We start from the raw sequence: 15,914 nt of genomic DNA, 5'->3' as shown, positions 1-15,914 counted from the left end.
TATAATTTATTGAAAATGTATAAAATTAATTAAAAAAGACTAAACAAATCTAATTTCAATACATGTTTCTGTTTTCATCTATTATTTTAATTTTCAACTTCCATATATTCTGGATTCTTCTTTAAAATAACGATTCCCTCTAATGAATTGGTCAAACTTATCCATTCATCAGTGTTCTCTAATTCTGCTCTTTCACCATAATTTAATAATACAGGGGTAGACTGAGTTACCCAACCAGTAATGGTCTTTGGTTTACCTGCTTGACCAACAACATCAACAGCTTGACCAACTCTGACATTCACCTTTATAGGATTTAAAGATTCATCAACTGTCACTAACATCCTAGGCTTAATCGCTGGTGTCAAATAATATAATAATTGGTGGGTCGTTTCAGAATTAGAATCATTCAATATGAAAGATTTAGGATCTAATAAAGCAACTGAAATAGTTAATAAAGAAGCCAATGAAACTTTAGATAATATAGATCTTTCTGTATTAAATGGAGTTAAGGTTAAAGTACCTTTACCCAAATGTAATATACCTTGAGCAATTCTGACCATAAATAATGAATCAGCTGATTTAATATAGTATGAGGCCAACTGTCTCAACAACTGAGCTAACCTTGCATTATTTGTACCAGCACCCACTAATCCCATAGCATATATAGCATTCTGAGCAACTTCTAAATCAGGGTCATGAGAATAACGTGATAATGTATCAAACACTTTCATCTGTGGATATGAAGTGGAAACGAGACCCATCGCAAGTGGAACTGCTCTACGAATTAATGGGTTCCCATAATGCATTAAATGCGAAAAATGACGGAGAGACATATCTTGACCAATATCTTCTCCCATAGCTATACAAGCTAGACCTAAAACAGCAAAACCTTGATACAACTCTTCTTCTTCTTCTTCTTCATCATCTTCTTCAGGAGTGTCTTCTGATTTTTCTTCCTTCTTAGTATCCTTATCGTTAGAATCATTAGTTTTTTCATTGGTGGCATTTCCAGTATCTTCCATTTCGATATCTCCACTTGGATCAGTCTTAACTTGTGCACTTTCATCTTCCTTCTTTAATTGGTCTTCTTCACTCTCTTCTAACTTCTTTTCTTCAGCAAACTTATCCTTAGGTTTAGCTGTACACATTTGTAATAATGATTGAATTTGCAAAACATTACCAGTACCCGCATAAGCACAAATATTAACTAAAACTTTCAATGTCTTGCTGATTGGGTGATCGATAGCGTCGATAGTTTCCAAGACATCTTCCACTTGCTCAGTCTTACCCATGTATAACAACCCTAAACCTAATGACATAAACCTAATGAATTTATTAGTCAATTGAGTGAAATCTCTTTCTAACAACGTTTGTAAAATTGTAGAAGTTACATCGCCATGGCAGGTACCAACAAAAACATGCCCTAAAGCCAAAGCAGCCAAACTTGAAACTTCAATAGAAATATCTAAATCAGAAACCAAAGGTAACAATAAACCTAAAACTTCTTCATTTGAAGATCCTGCGAAGGCAATACCCAATCCATTGATAGCAGAGGTTTGGAAAATTTTCTTAGGATCAGAAACATATTCCTGTAATAAAGCTAATGCTGCTTCAACATCGTCATGGACATTAGCTGAAACTATACCAGTACCTAATAATGCACCTGCCTTGACTTCATCTTCCGAGGAATAAGTATACTTATCCAAGTGTTGTAAACCATCATTAATATTCCATTGATGTATAGATCCTAATGAGGCAGTAGTAGATATCATACCATGTCCTTTTGTCTTATAAATCCACGATTTATTATCTTCTTCTGTTTGGATTAATTTATCAGAGCCATGACCTAAATTAACAAAAGAGTTAACGAAAGCAGAAGCTAAATTTTGTTTTGCAGAATCAATAGAACCAGAGTTACCTAAGCCAAATTTGGAATTTTCCAAATGTGACTTATAGATATCCTCTGGAACTTTTGGATCTAACAAGTTTAACTCTTTAACAAGATATCCGTAGTACTCGTGTAACTTAGTATTAGAAACACATTCTTGTACTTCCTCATTGTCCCCACCATATTTGAAACTAGAATTTTGTTGAGATAAAATGAAACCCAATTGTTTATGGATCAACTCATCGTCGGTGACTTCAAAAACTTGTCTCATTAATTTTTCATCATCCAATTTAATTGCCAATGTTAAAGCTTGTGTTAATTGATTATGGGATAAGTAGATTGCATAAGCAGTGTTTAAGAAAGAAATATCATCTGGGGGTGCTAATAATGGTACACAACTGACCATGTACAAACATACTCTTGTGAAAGTATTTTCGTCAACAAATTGTGGCAATTTATCAATATTTTCAATCTCCAACAATAAGTCCACAGCATCTGCCTCACCATTATGTTCCAAGAAAAAGGGAACAATCTGCATAGCTAATTTTATCAATTGGTTAATCAAAATCTCATCTAAACCTAAGTTTTCTTGATACGAAATACCAATTTCTAATGCTAAATGACGCATATACTCATGACCCCAATCCACTATAGTGTCATTTGAAGATAATAATCTGTATTTCAACGAATCATTCTTACCATCGTCGGAATAAGTCATTGCCAAAACCGATAAGATATCGGCCAACTTGATAACAAGATCCGAATCGCCTTTATAGTCATTGCACCATTTGTCATACAAATCGGTCAATAATGGGTAATGTGGTCTCAAAAATTTCAATGGTTTTGGAACCGCAGTCATAGACGTTGTAGAATCCTTAATAAAAGCTTTCAAGCTATTCAAATATTCATTATATAATTCTACCTTTTGCGAAGGTTCGTTCAACCTTTCAACCAACATTTCCAATTCATCTTTTAAGTGTTGATCTTCCTCAGAAAGTTCCTCTTCCTTTGGTGGGTTTTGCTTTTTCGTCAATTGAGGTTCTGACTCAGACGAGACAGATTCCTTCTTTACTGGCGCCTGATCTTTAGAGGGCGACATCTTTCCTATGTACTAAATAACAATCAAGATCAACAATAAAAAATTCAATTAAGAAATAGTATTCGTATTAGTTCACTTTATCTTCTAAATACGACTATTTTTATATCAAGGATCTTTAAAAGTACAATATATTGTAAAGCCAATCAATGAACTATCTAAGTGCACCGCTATGGATGGCAAATCGTTCAAATTATCAAAGAATCTATATACTGTATATAACAAATCGTGTGTTCCACCAATGTCTCAAATGTCGCTACAACTAATAAATGTCTCGCGTGTTTTCATGTTTACAATTGGACCAAATAAAGATTGGTGCCTAGTAGAAGAAAGAGAGGGTTTTATGGGATCTGATATAAAAATTTATAGGAAGAATCGGTAGCATATAAAATTCAAGATATAAAGTATATCAAGTTTTTGAATGGCTTAAACTTAAAAGATGGAGAGAATATTTTATAAGACGAGTATATGTGATCCTAGCACTCAATTACCAGTATATATTTTTGATACTAGTTATTTACCATCTACAGATGTGATTAGCTATGACGAGTTTATCCCTACTTTGATGAAGCATTTACCAAAGGAAAACTATGTGTTGATAATGTTTAGTTGTGGCTTGAACAAAATCAGCTGGATATGGGGAATCAAATTTTTAAAGAGCTTTTTAACAGATAATAATGAAAATCACTTGGATAGATTAGTGAAGATTATTTCTGTGCATGATAGTTGGTTTGTAAAATCTATAACCCAGATATTCAAGAATTATAACACTACCAGAAAGAACTTCAATTCATTGAACAAGATTGTTGAGTCTTTTAATATCAGGATAGAGAATTTCGGAAACCTCACATCTCTGTCTAATACAATAGTGCATTATAGCAAATTGTCTGAATTGCATAATTACATTGATATCACCAGGTTGAAGATATCGCTAAACATTTATAAGTATAATTATCAACTAGAAAATCAACTAAATCTAAAATCGATCATTCCACTAATTAATGAGAGAACCAAAATTAACGTGAATACGAATCCAAATTTTTATCACCATTTTTACCAAATTTTCAACATTATAAATACCTATGGACATAAGAGTGAATTAGTATTCCATAAACCAGGCAAAAAGATTAATACAGATATATTTTTTGATTGTATCAACAGAAATCAACTACTTTGGATTAATGATTGGGATTTATATTGCATATCTGCCACTTTTAAGAGAATTTTGATGGAATTGCCGCAACCTTTAATACCCATTAATAGAATAAACCTCCCAATAAAATACGATCTTGCTTTTATACGGGAAAACTTTAGCAAGATAATGAACAGTTTTGCAGAAGAATCAAACTATAATATAGTCTTATTTCAATTATGTGAAGTATGTCATAATATAATTGAAAATAACAGTGTTACAAGACACACTTCTTCATCTTTATCAAAATGTTTGAGTCATTGCTTAAGTCATGAGTTGATTCTGATGCAAAACAAGGACAACATATTGATTGTAAATCGTTTCTTCAAGACTATTTTGGACAACTGGAGAAATTTAAGAAAAGACTACCTTGGCAAATACCAAAGCATATATGAAATACTTCATGGTCTGCCAGGAGATGAGGATATACTGACTTCTTACGATATGAGTCATGATTTAACATTCGATGATGGGGAGGACGAGGAAAGGGTAATTTTTAATACGAACAACATTTTGACCACAAATTCAAGGTTAACAAATATTGATTCTCTGAGACAACAGCATACTCCCTTATCAAGTCCTAGAAAACAAAATATAATGACAAGTCCTGCAAGAAGAAGTTCTCCAATTAAATCACCTACAAGATCCCCAAGGAAATCACCTAAAAAGTTTACTAAGAAATTGCAAATTAATGCAACACAAGAATCCCAAAATAAAGAGAATCTACAAGAGAATTTAAATTTAGCAATTCAATATCCACCCCAGAAATATAAATTCCAGGTGGAAAAGCCTATTGAACGTGAAATAAGTAAAATTTCCATTTCAACAAGTAATAATAAGAAGCCAGTTATCAGGGGTAGAAAAGTTGGGGAATTAGCTAGACTATTTGAAGAAAGAACGAAAGGGTTAGAATTATTAAAGGGGATGTAAGGATATAATGGAAAATGGTATACAGGGAATTTCATAGATCAAAATATTTTAAATTAAATATACATATAGCTAATATACAAAACAAGCAAATAACAAAAGACGATTATTCACCTACCAATCTACTGTCGATATTGTCCATGGACAACTCGCCGTCATTGTGGTGGTGGTGGTGGTTATGGTTGTGCGTCGCATCAGCTACTGCAGCGATGGCAGCAGCAGCAGTACTATCGCCATTATCACCATTGTCACCGTGTAATCCGTGCTCTTGTAATTGCTGCTGATATTGCTGTAATTGTTGCTCATCGATATGATGGTGGTGAGGGTGGTGTTGATGGTGATGATGAGCTGCTGCAGTTGCAGCTTGGTGTAATTGACGTTGTAATTCAGCCTCTTGTTGGTGTTGATGGTGCTGTTGCAATTCATACTCCAATACTTGATCATTAGTAGATTCATCGTCGTCGTTCAAATCCACTTGTTGGAACGAATTAGCGTTTGTCCTTTTCTTAAAAGAGTTTCTGAGGCTTGAATCCAGAGCAGCACTATTAGAAGCTAAGAATCTGCTTTGCTTCTTCAACTTTCTCTTGTAGCCTCTGATTTCATTATAAATGTCTTCACGTTTAATCAAAACATCTGGGTATTGGTCCTTAATCTTAGCTTCAATATGAGAAGGTTTCGTACCGACTTTATATAAATCTAAAATCAACAAATTCAATTCGTCCGACCTCTTTCTCAACATTGGGTGGTTTGACAAAGGATCCAATTGAGGATGATTGTGTTCATTACAAGTGGTCTTCAACGTCCACATTCCAGTCGATTTTTTGAAAGTGGCTGTCATCGAGAATGGGCATCTTAACTTTTTGGTCTTTGTATTTGGATCCAAAATATATCCATTATCCACCTCTACATGTCTAGCATCATCCATACCCTTCTTTGATTTCTTCTGACGATAACGGCCTCCTAACTCACATGTATAGTAAATAGCTTTCTTGTTCGAATGTGCAATCACCACTCCAAACCCATTGTCACGGGCAAACTCTTGAATGAATTCATTCAAGTCGTCCCTATTGTGAAGCACCTGCTCAGGGAATGGTCTTGTAATCAAATTACCTTCTGCCGTAATAGTGTTTTCTGTCACAGGATAGATTTTCAGCTTTGAGTCGATAATAGGCTCCGGAATCTGAATGTTATACTCACTCTCGTCTCCCACAGTGGTGTGGTATTGGTGCAAGTGGGCATCTGGAAGTTCGTATGCCTTCTGTGACAAGTCTTTGCCATGGTGTTGGTGCATGTGCTGTTGACCTTGCGAATGCTGGTGTTGTATTTGCTGTCCCTGCTGTCCGTGTTGTCCATGTTGTTGTCCATGTTGGGGCTGTTTTTGCTGTCTTTCTGATAACGCGGCTGCATGCGCTATCTGCTCGAGCTTGACTCTAGTGGCCTCGAGGTCGTTATGTGAATGATTCTGGGGATCAACAACAACTCCTTCTTGTTTAGCTACGCTCAACAATTGGTCATCAATGTTATTCGAATAGACCTCATCTGCGTGATGTGATGACATATTATAATCGGTTTCTTTAAGTGATCGTTCCTGCTTACGCTTAGTTGCAAATAATACTAAGTCGTGTTATTTGGTAAGTAGTGTAAATTTGTTAATTTGTTGTTTTGGTAGATGAACTTCTTTCGAAGATTAGTTGGTCCTTTGGTCATCGAACGACATCATGATAGTGTTCGCGACACGACCTTTTTTAATTAGTTGAGTGCTAGGTTTCTTTTTGCATTCTCAATTTTGTTATATGCAAACGCTTCGGACATAGTATTGTAGTACCGAGTCAAAGGGTCAGCATTACAGCGTTACAGTATGGATCAGTTAAGGTATTTCAGGAGCGCCACAGAATAGAATATCCGGAGAATAGAACGATGCAAGTACGATGCCAGGAAAATGATAAAGGCTATGTTGTAAGCTGCTCCTGGATTAAATAGCGCACTTATTATATACTCAAGCATGCAGTGTAACGTTGTAATTATGCTTGGATTTTACCGAGGAACTCACGGAACATGCAATAATTAGGTTAGAATGTCCTAGATCATTAGCGGATGCATACAGAATTTACCAAGCTTACTGAACATACTTAGCATACCAAGAATAATAGACACATGTAAATATACAAACATGTGGGTAAAGTATGACAATTTGTACAATAATTGTAGACCCTCAGTCAGATCATAACACGTCTAGTGCGATGTGCGAAGTAGCTTTTGGCGGGGATATCAAAATAGGCATTGTATACCGAAGGGTTGGGCCTAGATGTGAATTGGTGTATGGGGTGAAATTATGAGTGCATTTATTGCTGCACATTCTATAAAGTAGTATACATAATTAGCTATAAGGTTTTAGCAGCAAAGCGCTAGTTATGATTAAGAGTTTTATTAGCCCATGTAGGTAACACGAATGATGCTTGGTGGACGCTGCTCGAGTAATACTTGAACAACTCGAGTTCCTTATCCGCGGAAAATGTTCTGGTCGGAATATTGAGGACATTAGATGTGTCGTTTGTAGCGACTATTAATCCCAATTGGCCACTGGTGTAGCTTGGCATGTAGCATTGACTGTATGCGACATTAGCAAATACCTGCTTAGCCTTTTGCATTAATTGTTTCAAGTAGTTAATGTTCAACCATATATTTTCACTACTTTGCATTATGACAATTCCATCCGGGTTCAATGCGTTAGATAACAACTTGAAGTAGTTTGTTTGAAAGAAGTCCTCCGCAGGACCTTCAGGGTCAGAAGAGTCAGTAATAATGACATCGTACTTATCGTGTGTCTGTGTAGAGAGCGATTTCAAGTACTTAAAACCATCGTCGATGATAATATTGACGCGAGGGTGATTGTGGAACTTGGCCATTCCTGGTAAGAATTTGGCCAGTAACTTAATAACCATGTCATCGATTTCCACCATTGTTATTTCGTCTACTCCCTCGTCGAGGTGTTTGATGAGCTCACGGACCACTCCGCAGTCTCCACCGCCTATAACTAATACCTTTCTTGGTTTAGCATGGCACATTATTGGCAAATGGGTGATGAGCTCTTGGTATGCAAATTCGTCTCTCTCGGTACATTGGATTATCCCATTCAACACCAACACATTACCAAACGTGCTTGACTTGAATACTAATATATCCTGATATTGGGAATGGATATGGTACAATATCTTTTCAATTTCCAATGCAAAGGCTTGCCCGGGAAATCCCTCAGCAGATGTCTCGTGGAACCAGTATTTATTATTTATAACATTAATGCATGCATGTTCGAACGACTTCAAGTCGATTTGTGGGGTTTCTATCAGCATTCTGTTAATTAACCTTCACTAGACTCCCGATTCTCTACTATTCCTCAATAGTAAAATTTTTTTCTCAACCGTTCATTTAATTTGTCCCACCCCCGCGCGTTAGCCATCGCAACTTTTCCAATTATATCGCTTCAAGCCACTGTTTTCTTCAGACCTTCTTGTATTGGCATTCAATACCATTCAGAGCTACCCATCGTATCTGCTCCCAAGCTTTGTCCTCCGTATGTCTATGAATAGTTTCACTTCGAACCAAGAAATCATGTCATCTTGCTGCTCTCCTGACGTGTGCATTTTCGGTCCTCAGCTTCCAAAGCGCATTTCACCTTGGACACCGCCGAACCCCATCTAGATGACAATCGTCACCTGCTTTCCTGTGTACCGTCATACAAAACATACACAAACACTCCAGCTTTATTCTAATTATACACAGAATTTCACTTGTGCGGACTTTCAATCCCACATAGTGCACAGAAATATGCCGGATGCCAATAAACTTAGACTTTACATGTCTCCTCTATTCCATAAATAAACTTCTTCAGTACAGCTAACTATAGAGGTGTCTACTTGGCATGAATTACGTAGAAGGCTTCGCCAACTGTTAGTGACTGACTCATCGAACCATTTTTGATTGTATCAGGGTCTCTTAAGCGGCATCATTCACCAAAATGCGCAAATTCATATAGACCGTATACGATACAACTCGCCCGTACACCGGGGTATACATCTCGCTTAAATGCCCTGTACAACAATGCTCATGTATGCTCTATGGAATGAGTACATTTTTCTATTCAAAAACGACCAAAACAGAAATCTTACTGCATATACTACTATTACACAAAAGCAGATTTTTCTCCAAAAAATGATCAAATTTTCTTTTGATGTTTAATACATAATAATAAGAATAGCACCCCCCCAGCAGAAGTGAAAAAAAAAAAATCAAATCATTAGATAAACAGTATCGATAGAGACGACTATAAGGATATTTAGCTTTAAACGCTGTGTTATATTGACATAAAAAGATAAGAACGTATCCGAAGTTTTTTATTAGTAACTTACGGAGCAAACGTTGTCTAGAGACGCACAAAATTATTAATCAAACCTACACGTAAGAATGAATACTGAGAAGCGTACCATGGGATATACCAAGGATGCATACCCAGTGTACTCCAAGTTAAAATTGGCGATGTTGCAGGTACTTCAGGATGTGGCAATCATTTCCCATTTTTTCCAAGCGATCGTTAAATTTTTGTTTGAATGTATTGTACCGTTCCCAAAGCAATTGCAAATGGGAAGCAGCCTTGAAGAGGCTACACATATCAAGACGGAAGACGAAGAGAGCATCAAGGGTGAATGCGAAGGATTATTTCCATCAATAACTAAGACCAGCCTCAGTGGCAATGTTGACGAAAAGTCAAGGCCTGAAAATCCGCAGCCATGTTCGACAGGGTTAACTACTCGTTTTTTACCATTCAAGAATGAAAATGGAGAAATAGAATGGACTTTTACAGATGAAATCGTTCCGGGAACTGAGTTGGATTGCTTCAAAATGACACCTACAGTTGGTAACTCTTTAGAAAATATTAATCCACTAGTGAAACACGAGGATGAACAAGAACACGTACGTCACATCAAGCACGAAAATAATTTATCACCAACATCCTCGAACTCATCAAATAATGATTCTATTTTATCTAATGAGAAAAATAAGAAGAAGGATAAGGAGGAAACTCCAATGACTTCAAACTCTAGCCCTTTCTCATCTTCAGATCATGATGAATATAAGTCAAAATCTGATGAAGATGGTGAAAACAAAACCTACCACTGTCCTCATTGCGATGCAGTATTTAAGATAAGAGGTTACTTAACTAGACACGTAAAAAAGCATGCAATAAATAAGGCTTATTCGTGTCCATTTCATAAATTCAGCATATACATGGATGAAAATAACATTACACATAAATGTCATCCAACTGGTGGATTCTCAAGAAGAGACACATACAAAACACACTTAAAGTCAAGACATTTTAAATACCCAAATGGCGTGAAAACGAAGGATAGAGCCAGTAGTTCGGGTAATTGTTCAATGTGTGGTGAATACTTTCAGAATAGTGAAATTTGGTGTGAGATACATATCGAAGGTGCGGAATGTAAATTTTTACCTGTTGGCTTCAAGGGTAAGTCCATTATTAAGAATAGATTGAAGAAGCAATTGTCTAAGCAAAGGTCAAAAAATTTGGAGGACATTGAATCTAGTAAATCATTTCAAACACCTACTTCAAACCCTCCACAAACACCTGCACCAATGGAAAGCAATTTAACGTCTTATGAATACAACAACTCTGACTCGCCTAGCCTCTCTACGAGTTCGGGGAATCCTACTAGCACGAATACGGCCACCAGTGATGTATCTCCGGGTACAAATGTCCATAATGATGGTAACACGCCAATTTATTACAACCAATTATTTCAACTTCCTACTTCACACTCACAACAACAACAACATGAACATGAAGGTCAACAAGAGCATCAGGATGAATATCAACAGCAGCAACATTCAGGACAATTAAACCAGCCACAAGAATATATTATGTTTGATCAATTCAGACCTCATAAGAACGATTTTCAAGATTCGCAATTAATGCATGAAGACTATGACGATGAGTTTTGCTTGGATGTTGATCAATTGAATAAATCTGTTTTCAACAACTACAATGAAATTTTGAGCTATCTTCCTCACAATAATAGCCATCATTATCAGCAACATGTACATTATTAAAATCTTCAACGCACCTTTTGAATAATATATGGTTTATGAATTGTCTATGAATTATTGTCTACAGTATTTTTTTTTTTTTGGGGGTTTATTTTGGTTTACTTTTTTTCTCTTTACTAATATCTATGCACGGACTCAGGATTGTATTTAATGATTTTTTTTAATGTATTTTACAAGTATAGTGTTATTAGTTTAATAAATATATTTAAATAATTAGAAGTTAAATATGTCATCTATTTCGTTATACTTCTTCTTCTTCTTTTTCTTCCTCTTTTTCTTATCTTCTTTCAAGTCTCCGAATATGTCATCTATAGAATTCTCAGAGCTAACTTTTTTATTCGTAGTGACAGGTTCATTAGTTGAGAATATATCGTCCATTTCATTTAATTCTGTCTTCAACTTTTTCGTACATTTGGCTTCATCTCCTTCAAATTTCCTCTTCGATTGCAAATCTTCTGAAATCTTGTTCAAGTCCACAATCTCGCCCACGTCATCAGTACCACTATGCTCAGGAGGTAGTACTGAAGCCTCTTCTATTATTCCTCGCTTGCACATTCGATCTACTCCTTTAAAATATTGTAAAATGCAGTATATCTTACTCACATTTCCTACCAATGCTAAACCAAGGGTTACGAACTGACCCAAAGCAATAATTCCATTAAATTCGTAATAAGCTTTAGTAAATACTCTTTTCTTTATCAAATACTTTATAATATCTAGTATCTGCTGTTCCTTATGTCGTATCTGTTGAGGACTCTTTATGAACTCTAAATCTACTAGTAGTTTAAGAATCTTTCTGATGTTCCTATGAATTATATTCAAGTATTTCCACCATATCAGAACTCTATGTTGATTATGGTTTCTATGATAAATTAAATGAAGAATCCCATATTCGTGCTTCAATTGATCTCTTCGATCTGATGTTATAAAATCTCCCATTGGGTTCTAAATACAAACTTTTATGTTGCTTGAATTTGGAGATGATTTTGCGCTATCTATCTAAAAAAAAATTTTTGAACTAAAAAAATTCTATTCAAACATCTTAAGCAAGGAATGGGTGAAATAGATCAAATAATTGCTGATGCAAGAGCATTATTGCAATTCTCTCAGGCTGAAAAAGCTTTGGAACTTTTGACTCCAAATTTTGAATCAAACAGTTCTAATATTTCATTCTTACAAATATTTGGTGAAACCTTATTGGAGAATAATGATTTAGAAAATGCCTATGATGTTTTAATGAAAGCTTGTGAAATAGACCCCACTGGTGATAAAGGTACTGAAAAATTTCTTTATTTGGGACAAATAATTGGAGGCCCTGATGGTTTAAAATATTTAGACAATGGTTTGAATAAATTATCCATCCAATTAAATGCTATTAATGAAGATAAAGGGGAAGATGATGAAGTACTTGTAGAATTATCCAAGTTATACGAAACCAAAGAAGAACTTCAGAAATATTTTATCAAGAAATTAAACCAAGGAATCTTTGCTAAAATTGAAATTTGGATGACTGACTTATGTATGGAACCAGAAGCAGAAGCCCAATGTAACGATTTGATCGCGTATTCCTTGAAATTAGATGATCAGAATCCTGAATCTTTGTCTTTATTGTCATCGATTAGAATATCTCAGCAAAGAGTAGATGAAGCAAAGGATGCCTTAGAAAAATCATGGGCTTTATTTCAAGACAAAAAGACAAAATTGGAAGAAGCAGCTAATAATTTACAAGTAAATTCTGAAAATAAAAGTCAACCAGACTCTTTCGAAGTTGGCTTAGAATACATGGAGTTGATTCAACCTCTATTGACTCTCGCTAGGTTTGCAATAGAGTTAGAGCTCTACGAAATTGCTACTACCATATCATCTAACAGTCAAGATATAAACGAAAATATCTTGGAATCGTATTATTATGAAGCGTTAGCTAATATTCTTTCAGCCAAACAAATTGCATATAAGCTTCAATCTTCGAATGTTGAAGATTATAGAGATTTAGAAATTAAACAACTCTTGAAATCTCAAAATTCAGATATAAAGGCATTTATTGATGAGGCGAAATCTGCATTAACGCAAGGATATAAAATCACTCAAACTGATTCTGTTGATGCAGACCCTGAATTGATTGAGCAAGTATTGACTTTAGTTGATGAACTTGGGGGACCTATAATCAGCGAGTTAATGCCCCAAAAGAATGAAGCTGAAGAAGAAGGTTGGGAGGAAGAAATTAACAGTGACGAAGAATTGTAAATGTTGTATATTAAGTAAATACGCTATAGTTAGCTACAATAATCATAGATTAAGATACTATCGTCGATTCTACTTGCCTTTACGCGTATATTTGTAATGTACATATTATGAATTTACGATACCCTTTTTCGTTGCTTGTAATACAAACACACAGACAATAATTATACAATAAACTAAAATCTTCAATTAGTAGATTATTAGACATGATAAATAATGAAGGGTATTTGTTTCACCTAAACTAGCCGTGAAATAAATTTAGAACCAACAGTTCTCCAATCAGTAAGCATAGAAACTTTCGTTGAATAGGTGCATTCGTAATATTGGCGGGTTAAATTTATATATCTGGGTAGTCAAAAACCAAATAACCAGTTTGATTTGGTCGTTAATCATTTAAAAAGGATCACATTTCCCATAAACTACACACCTCAAGATTCTTAGCGTCGTAAACTTTTATCCATTATAAAAGACAAATTAAGATCACAAATACCTATAAAATAATACTTATGTGATACTGTTATTTCATTCGCCATCCATAACCTGATTAACTATATTTGGGAAGTCCTTCAAGAAGTCGTTGTCAAACAAATCAATATGCATAGATTCTAGAAAGTCGTGGTACTGATCTGAAAATGGTGGTGTATTGACTTGCTTGACATGCGAAATTACATTATTATTTTCAGAATTATTTGCAATATAATTACTACTTGGAGTATTATTATTAAATTCAAATGGAGTAAAAATATTTTCTTCTCTACTTTCGTTGAGCATATTCAGAATTGACGGTATAGGATTGGGTCTCATGTTGGACGCTCTCGTAGAATAATCTGCTGTAGTATTACTTGTCAGGTAATTGGAAACATTAGCTGAAGTTTGACTTCGAGAAGAATCCATTATATTCGGATGATTTACAACTCCATTTGACTGTTTCCCGCTTTTGAATCTTTTATTTTCTGATCCTTCACCATCTGACTGCCTCTTATTTAATGTTGAACTTGTATTTAATTTTTCAACAAAATCCTTTGTTAGTTTAGAAATCTCATCTAATACCCACCACTTAGTCGAATATTGATCTAAAACAGTAATGTAATTATGCAAATCAAATTCACAGTCATCATCATCTGAGTATTTGTTTCCAGTCTTCAACAAATACTTCGCCTTCTTCTTTAAAGATACTGCCATTCCTAGTGTTATACACCACGGGATTAAAGGAATATTCAAACTAGTTTCATCTTTGGTTTGCATAACATATCTGAGAATATTTTTTGATGCTTCCAGAGTAACCGCTTCGGGTATAGAATTAGGAATTAGATTGTTATCATATTTGACCTTTTGTGAAATTAGAATAATGATATTGTTCATCAACCTTGTTAAGAAATGTATACAGCTTGTAGTATATGCTTCGACAGAGGCATCTGTATTGACAATTTTACCATTAGCCACTAAGCCCTTTACGTCAGAAAACAGGCTCCCGGCTAACTTTTCTTTCTCACAAAATTCAAACTCAAGCCTTTGGAATTCATCAACATTAAATAACTTGTCTCTCTTGCCATTGTTGTTGAGAGAATTATTATTACCAAATGGTTGGAAGATTGCGATTGTCATATTTTCAAATGACCTTGCTAGTTGCACTAATTTAAGAAGATTAATATTATTATATGGCAAGTCAATATTGAAATCTTCTTGCTTGATAAAAATACATCTCGAATTTGTAAGTGCATTGAATCGATCAAAAACGTAGCAGCACCACCAGAGATTTGTTGTGTATTCAATGTCTTCTTTATATGCTTTTTTATTATGCGGACTTTTCATATGAATACCAGAAGATACTGCTAAATTGATAGCATCGGTAAGATCATGCGAACTCTGTTCATTACCAAGCCTATCAAAGCCATAATGGAATGATAACAATAACAGCTCCACCAACAACGTAATCTTATCAATATCACCTAATTGTGGCAATACTAATGTCACTTGGCGTATTTTGTACTCCAAATCTGTGATGAAATTTATTAGGTCGTCTGAAAAGCTATTGCCTGCAATATCAACTTCTCGATTTCTGGCGAACATATTCTTCAATATTGGTTCCGCTAGTTTATCTCTCAGAATCACCAAAACAATCACATAAACAATAATTGTAGGTGCTTCATTTGCGTCAAATTCTTTCCAAAACCTTTTTTCCTTAACAATAGGAAAAAGAGAATTAATTTTATAAAAATATAATTCTATTAATTCCCGTATTTCTGAGTTTGACAAAGGATATTCACGCGTAGACAATGTAAAGGCATCTAGAGATAACAATAAATCGTATGTTTTTCGATTTCTGATATGAAATTCCGATTTAAAAGAATTGTTTTTATAGGCCTTGTTAGCACTCAAATAAGGCCTAGATCTATCTTCGATATATACCCCTGACTCATGCCATATACTCTGATCCTCCATTTTAT

At 34.9% G+C, this 15,914-nt stretch overlaps 8 protein-coding genes across 8 annotated transcripts; 3 read left to right on the top strand and 5 right to left on the bottom strand.

The window, feature by feature from the left end:
• Positions 1-86: 86 nt before the first annotated feature.
• RPN1 (proteasome regulatory particle base subunit) lies at positions 87-2,987 on the bottom strand (the record flags this gene model as incomplete). Its single annotated transcript, XM_015610268.1, has 1 exon — positions 87-2,987. One exon carries the CDS (start codon positions 2,985-2,987, stop codon positions 87-89), a length of 2,901 nt encoding a protein of 966 aa, XP_015468943.1.
• Positions 2,988-3,423: 436 nt separating this feature from the next.
• On the top strand, positions 3,424-5,106 carry ECM25 (Ecm25p; the record flags this gene model as incomplete). Its single annotated transcript, XM_015610267.1, has 1 exon — positions 3,424-5,106. One exon carries the CDS (start codon positions 3,424-3,426, stop codon positions 5,104-5,106), a length of 1,683 nt encoding a protein of 560 aa, XP_015468942.1.
• Positions 5,107-5,209: 103 nt separating this feature from the next.
• Positions 5,210-6,661, bottom strand: AC631_01436 (uncharacterized protein; the record flags this gene model as incomplete). Its single annotated transcript, XM_015610266.1, has 1 exon — positions 5,210-6,661. One exon carries the CDS (start codon positions 6,659-6,661, stop codon positions 5,210-5,212), a length of 1,452 nt encoding a protein of 483 aa, XP_015468941.1.
• Positions 6,662-7,508: 847 nt separating this feature from the next.
• Positions 7,509-8,453, bottom strand: AC631_01435 (spermine synthase; the record flags this gene model as incomplete). The annotated part of the gene is made up of 1 exon (XM_015610265.1): positions 7,509-8,453. The coding sequence occupies one exon, from the start codon at positions 8,451-8,453 to the stop codon at positions 7,509-7,511; it is 945 nt and encodes a 314-aa protein (XP_015468940.1).
• A 1,111-nt stretch (positions 8,454-9,564) lies between these two features.
• Positions 9,565-11,229, top strand: STP2 (Stp2p; the record flags this gene model as incomplete). Its single annotated transcript, XM_015610264.1, has 1 exon — positions 9,565-11,229. The coding sequence occupies one exon, from the start codon at positions 9,565-9,567 to the stop codon at positions 11,227-11,229; it is 1,665 nt and encodes a 554-aa protein (XP_015468939.1).
• A 210-nt stretch (positions 11,230-11,439) lies between these two features.
• RMP1 (Rmp1p) lies at positions 11,440-12,165 on the bottom strand (the record flags this gene model as incomplete). The annotated part of the gene is made up of 1 exon (XM_015610263.1): positions 11,440-12,165. One exon carries the CDS (start codon positions 12,163-12,165, stop codon positions 11,440-11,442), a length of 726 nt encoding a protein of 241 aa, XP_015468938.1.
• Positions 12,166-12,279: 114 nt separating this feature from the next.
• AC631_01432 (uncharacterized protein) lies at positions 12,280-13,470 on the top strand (the record flags this gene model as incomplete). Its single annotated transcript, XM_015610262.1, has 1 exon — positions 12,280-13,470. The coding sequence occupies one exon, from the start codon at positions 12,280-12,282 to the stop codon at positions 13,468-13,470; it is 1,191 nt and encodes a 396-aa protein (XP_015468937.1).
• Positions 13,471-13,989: 519 nt separating this feature from the next.
• AC631_01431 (fungal specific transcription factor domain-containing protein) lies at positions 13,990-15,909 on the bottom strand (the record flags this gene model as incomplete). Its single annotated transcript, XM_015610261.1, has 1 exon — positions 13,990-15,909. One exon carries the CDS (start codon positions 15,907-15,909, stop codon positions 13,990-13,992), a length of 1,920 nt encoding a protein of 639 aa, XP_015468936.1.
• Positions 15,910-15,914: the final 5 nt, after the last annotated feature.

The sequence above is a fragment of the Debaryomyces fabryi genome (assembly GCF_001447935.2).
Source record: "Debaryomyces fabryi strain CBS 789 chromosome Unknown contig00019, whole genome shotgun sequence".
NCBI classification, from domain to species: Eukaryota; Fungi; Ascomycota; class Pichiomycetes; order Serinales; family Debaryomycetaceae; genus Debaryomyces; species Debaryomyces fabryi.
This window is presented reverse-complemented; position numbering and strand designations above follow the sequence as displayed.